The sequence below is a fragment of the Mustela putorius genome, unplaced genomic scaffold, assembly GCF_011764305.1.
Source record: "Mustela putorius furo isolate JIRA1106 unplaced genomic scaffold, ASM1176430v1.1 tig00003932_pilon_pilon_pilon:0A:0A, whole genome shotgun sequence".
NCBI classification, from domain to species: domain Eukaryota; kingdom Metazoa; phylum Chordata; class Mammalia; order Carnivora; family Mustelidae; genus Mustela; species Mustela putorius.
The window spans coordinates 7,183,294-7,189,293 of record NW_025422077.1 but is presented as its reverse complement, the minus strand read 5'-3'; the positions used below and the strand labels follow the sequence as shown (position 1 = coordinate 7,189,293).

The 6,000-nt window shown below is 45.5% G+C and overlaps 1 protein-coding gene across 1 annotated transcript in view; it reads left to right on the top strand.

Moving 5' to 3' along the window:
* Positions 1-1,820: 1,820 nt before the first annotated feature.
* Positions 1,821-6,000, top strand: part of ENPP6 (ectonucleotide pyrophosphatase/phosphodiesterase 6) — a 108,027-nt gene continuing 103,847 nt past the window's right edge. The window contains exon 1 of the mRNA XM_004757711.3: positions 1,821-2,174. Within this exon, the coding sequence (XP_004757768.1) occupies positions 1,934-2,174 (241 nt within the window). The 5' untranslated portion in view covers positions 1,821-1,933. The remainder of the gene's footprint in view (positions 2,175-6,000) is intronic.

The following is a 6,000-nucleotide window of genomic DNA, read 5'->3' as shown; positions in this document are numbered from 1 at the left end:
ATGGACATGTAGGTTGTTTCCATTTATTGTTATTGTGAATAATACTACAGTAAACTTGGGGGTGCAGCTAGCTCTTTAGGGTAGGGATTTTATTTCCTTCTCTGTATCGTCACCAACACTTGTTTCATCTTTCTGAGGCTAGCCATCCTGAGAGGTCTGAGTTGATAGCTCACTGTGGTTTTGATTTGCATTTCCCTGATGATGAGCAATACTGAGCATGTTTTTATGTACCTGTTGGCCATCTGGATATCTTCTTTGGAAAAAATGTCTATTCAGGTCCTTAGCTGGAAAAGACCGGAAAGCTTCTATCGCTTTTCAGAGGAGAACACTGAAGCATGGAAAGGCAACTTCTCAGAATCACACAATTGCATAATGCCAGAAGCCAGGCCATGGAATCCTGTCTTCTTTCTACAAGCCTTGATTTCTTTTCTGCCATGTCACCTTCTTTTCCATGGAGGCGAGGCTCAAAAGTGCTGACACATCTGGGTGGCGCACTCTGGAGAGCTCATGCATAACACTAGCAAGACCTGGAACAGAACAACTTTCAACACAAAGATGGTTCCAGATTTGGGAGGAAATTTTCCATTTTTCTGCATTGTCCGGGTTAAACTAGTGTGACAAATGACCTTGCAGCATTGTCTACTTCTGAAAAACAAGTAGCAGGAAGTACTCATTCTTAAGTGTTGGGTGTTGATAACCACATCCAAACAAGATCCTCCAGAGAACAAACACAGACTTTAGACCATAAGACTTTGGGCAGTTAATATTAACCACATTCTCTGACCTACTGCCTTTTAGCTTTTATTTCCAACCTTTTCCAGGCCAGAAGGTAAAAGATTAGGGGGCATCTTAGTGTAGGCAATGCTGGGATTTGTTTTGAATTCTATTCCATATGTTTCTTTCTTTTCTTGTGTATTGGTATGTATACCAAAGGGGCTTATTTGCAATAACTTATTGACCCAAAACTTTAGAGAAATTGTCTAAATGTGATCATAAAACAGTAAGATCATGTAGAACAAGATAAGCCATATCAGCAGTGCCCTCCCCAGATACGTCACAATCACTATCAGTGGAGGCTTGAGAGCGTCTGCGGACCTGTGGATTCTCAGGGAGCTGCATTTTGGGTCGTGTCCCCCGATAGCGGCAGAGGAAAGTGGATACCCCTGGCTATATGCATCCTTAAAATTCAGAGACCTTTCCCCAAATGAGCCCAGACCTTCCTTCCTTCCCCAAACGGTGAGAACCACCTCCTCCTGCAGATGAGTTCAGACACCAGCAGCTTGTAAAATAGAACAATAAACACTGTATACAGATCCATAGGAAAATAAAAAAAAAGTGGCTGAGACCTAGACAATATGTTTTTAAAATGTGATGGTCACAGAGACCCCGGTGGAAAGTTCACAAACGGGGCTCACCTGTTTTGATCATCTCTTTTTTATATCCTGAATGAAGAGGTTTGTGTTACTAAATTGTAAGCGAAAAAGTCAGAGAGTTCAAACTGGGCAGAGACGCAGGATGGCAGCAAATTAAAAGATTGCTCTTTCCCTTGACCCCACCCCTTGGTTAGCCCAACTGCAAAGTTGGCGTGGACTTCCGTCATCTTCTAAATTTCTACCTCTCTGTGGGTGCCTGTATTTCTGGAACGCTCACCCAAAATAATGAGGTCGCCCTGTCTCCCCTGGTGTCGATTCTGGGTTGTTTGGGGACCTGGCTTCTCGGAAGGAGTTGGTCTCCAGACTTTCTAGTAAAGGGTGAGCATAGATGTTTTTAAAAGGGGGTGCTGTACCTTTAAATTCTGAAAGTGAACTTGGCTCAGGAAGGCCAGCAGTCAAGGTCCAGCCCCTAGAAGAGAGAATAGCTACAGATTCTCCATCCTCAGTCTTTGCAAGGGGACGGCTGTGCCAGCCGGGCGGGCGGGCGGGCTCCTGGCAGCATGGCCGTGAAGCTCAGGGCCCTCCTGCTGGTCCTCGCACTCAGCCTGGCGCAGCCAGCCGTGGCCGGCCGGAAGCTCCTGGTGTTTCTGCTGGATGGTTTTCGCTCTGACTACATCAGTGATGAGGCCCTGGAGTCCTTGCCTGGCTTCAAAGAGATTGTGAGCCGGGGAGTAAAAGTGGATTACTTGACCCCCGACTTTCCCAGTCTGTCTTACCCCAATTACTACACCCTAATGACTGGTGAGTACTGTGTCCTCTTCTGGGTGGCGTGGGGGTGGTGGCCAGAGTCCCAACAGGGAACAGTGAGCTCCTGGCATCGAAGTCTGATTTAAATGTTCAGGTTTCCCTAGCCCTTTGGAACGCCAAAGTTCTTGGCTGAGACTTTTTTTTTTTTCCACAGTTGTGGTGTTCTCCAAAAGTTATCCCAAGGACCTGTTTTGGTGTGGAGAACATGTGACATAAATAGATGATTTTAGAAGTAGTTATTTGTTTCACCAATAAAACTTCTAGTTAACTCTGTACTTTCTAAGTTCAAGCTAAAAAGGCATGTGTGTTGGTACCAAATTCCTTCTGTCCCTTTGCTCTGCAGTCATCTGTCATCCTGGAGGTGTTTTCGCTTGTTTATCAATGTGCTGGATGATGAAAATTACACACGGGATTCCTGGATTGTGTGGAGAAAATGTGTAGGTCATTCCCTGAAGAACTACTGAGCAATGCCACTTGTCCCTCTTTTGCTTTCTTGGGCCAAGTAAAATGACATGGAGAAGGAAAAAAAAAAATTGTTTCATGGTTTGGATTCCCATCTTTAACTTTTAGTTACAAAACAAAACAAAACCCTAGCCAACCCCAGAGCACGGTTGGGTTTGGGAAGCTGATTTTTTGCCTAAAAATGATCTTCATCAGGGATTTCCAGAACGCCAAATGTGATTGCACAAACTCGGTCCTCTATCTGTGCGATAGAACCATATTTTCTGCTCTCACAGTGGGATTCCCAGCCTCTGGTTTGTTTTTTAGTTAACCTTTGTTAGGGCCAGCAAGAAGCTTTCAGAAAGAATTTAGCAAACTGTCCAGGGAGGCTGTTAAGAATGCACTGTTAGTGCTGCTTATGCAGGACTTTGCTACGTGCTCCGAGCATAAGGAAAACTCTATAAATTATATTAATGGGAAGAGGAGGAGACCTCTTGGATCTCATTATGGATCTCCACACCGAGGCAAACCCGAAGGAGTCTAGAAAGACAAATTGATACTTCTGACTTCATGCGTAGGTAGTGGATGCATCTGTACATAAAAATGCCATAAAATTTAGGGGAGAAGATACTTTGGAGAATTAGGAATGAAAGCATGGGGAGTAAAAAAAATCCAGACAGCACCCAGGCAAGGAATTTATTTGCTTGTTTTTTAATTTCCCCCAACAGACAAACAACCAGCCTCAGTAAGATAAAGAGAATGAACAAAAGTCCTCTCGTCCCCACTTGGCATGCTTCTGCCCTTGCAGGGAGCTGGTTCGCAGGCTGCGGGACCACACATAGATGGCATTGTGTGTCACAGCCTGACTCCAGTTCTGTCCCGGGAGTTTCACACACGCAGACCACCCCCACTCCGGTTGTCTCGCAGAGTCTTGCTGGGAGACCCAATTCATAAAGAGCCACGTGCAGTTTTCTCCAGGCCAGTGGAGAATGAACAAAATCCATTTTAGAGAGCCAGGCTCCAGTGAGGAAAAGGGACTGTGACAGCCTGCACAGCGAAACCAAGCCGGTGGCCTGGCCTTTTGTTTGTCAGACCCACATTCTTGATATTGGCACAACGATTGATTGGCACAAAATGCCAGTCACGCGGGGACATACCTTCTTCTCCGACTAGGGTTTTTTTCACTTGTCTCCTTGTGACAGAGAGCCCTTTCCGTGATGGGACAGGCAGAGCCCATGAGTGTCTGGCAAAGAGCTCACCTTCACTGTCAGACCGAGGCTAGCCTGAGCGCCATACATGTTCTGCCTGAATATTTTTAGGTGGTAAGAAGTAGTATTTGAAAGCCTTACTTACACTTTTATAGAAGCAATATTTTTTAAAAGGTTTATTTATTTATTTGAGAGAGGGAGAGAGCACGAGTGGGAGGTGCAGAGGGAGAAGGACAGAGTCTCAAGCAGACTCCATACTGAGCGCAGAGCCCTCCGTGGGACTCGATCTCATGGCCCTGAGATCACTACCTGCGCTGAAACCAAGAGTTGGATGCCTAAGAGACTGTGCCACCCAGGCACCCCATGGAACCAGTATTGTACACAGAACGTGTCTAACAAGGCTCACGTTCACGCACATGTGTCTTTGGGTTTATCTCGTACCTACCGAGTGAGCGTATGGCCTAGAGCAAGCTTGGGGGCCGGAAGCACCAGGCCACAAAGCTGGTTTTATCTCCACTGCCCTGGAACTGACTCGGGGCTATGTTGAGACAATTCCTCCCAATGGCCATGCTGAGTTTTCCACCTGATGTTGAAAAACTCCCGTTTTCATTTAAGGAAGAACATATCCATTGGGAATTGTACTTAAACATATGGTTTGAGCATTTGAGCATTTTATGAATCGACAAAAGGAGCATGCTGGATCCTTTGGTACTAAAAGTTATACTGTTATAAGGTTCATCAGAATTCCTAAGAGAGATGATGATCTCACTTCATTACATGAATTACTGCCCACAAGACATAAAGCATTTGGTGTTCTTACTTTGCATAATGAGGAATATTAAGCTATTGGCCTTGGAGCTGGAAAAACTTGGTTGGAGTCTTTCTGGGGTCAGGATGGTGCCGGACAATTTCGGGCAGCCCAATGCACTGCCCTGAGCCTGTTCCCTCAGCTTCCAGATCCTCGGTCAGACTAGGACCTCAGGCACTGCCAGATGTAGACATGAAAGTAAGCAGTACATAGGGAATTAAAAAAAAAAATTAGGACTGGCAACTCTTGGGAGGCCTAAATATGAGAAATGAAGCAAATGTCTGACACCCTAGAGAGGAGGATTTTTTGGGGAAGCCACAGGGATGGTGACGGGGAATGAACAGTAACGGGATGCATAAGGAACCTGGGAAATCGTCTAGCCTCGTCACTGACATGAACCCACTCTGGCTGATTTTTTTTCTCCGTCAAAATACATATTGGCAGCAGGACCAATGTGAACAAAACTCTAATAGTGATCAAGAAGATCCATCAGACGATTGATTGCTGGGGATACACAGAATCTTAAAACAGGGCCTTTCATCCAGGGAGCCCACCATCAAGTTGAGGAGGACCAACACATTGGGTACCTACTAATATTCTAAGATGAGTGAAAAGGGCTGAATTGTTTCCCTCCAAAATTTATGTATTGAAGTCCCAACCCCTAGTATCTCTGAATGTAATATATACAGTAATGACTGTAAAGATAGAGTCTTCAGAGAGTGAGAAAGGTGTAGCAAGGCTGTTAGAGAGGACCCAATCCAATCTGATATTCTTTCAGAAGAGGAAGAGACACCAAGAATAAATGTACTCAGAGAAAAGGCCCCGTGAGGACACAGTGAGCAGACGCCATCTGCAAGCCAAGGAGAGAGGCCTCACCAGAAATGAAATCTGCTGGCACCGTGACCTTGGATTTCCAGCCTCCAGTGCTGCTGTTTGGCTGCCCAGTATTTTGTTATGCAGCTCCAGCAAACAAATACACAGATAGCCTGAGGGTCCTTTCCTCATATGCTGCAGGAGATCAGAAGGGAGAAGAGTGTTCTTCCAGTTGTGGTGGCAGGTGAAGCATTTTGAAGGAGGTGGGCTGTGAGCTGGAGTCAAGAGCCCTATGCATGGCACACACAGGTGTAGATCTTCTGCTGTGCATCAGCTCTCTTTCTGAAGAGCTGTGTGGACCAGCCTTTTTTCAGTTAAAACACAGTTGCAGTGTAAACACAACCACTGCTGTGCTTTCTGTTTTGTTTTTAATTTAAAAATATATATATATATTGATTTGAGAGAAAGAGAGAGAGAGAGTGTGTGTGTGGCGGGTATACGGGGGGGGGGGACAGAGAGAGAAGCAGACTTCCCACTGAGTAGAGAACCT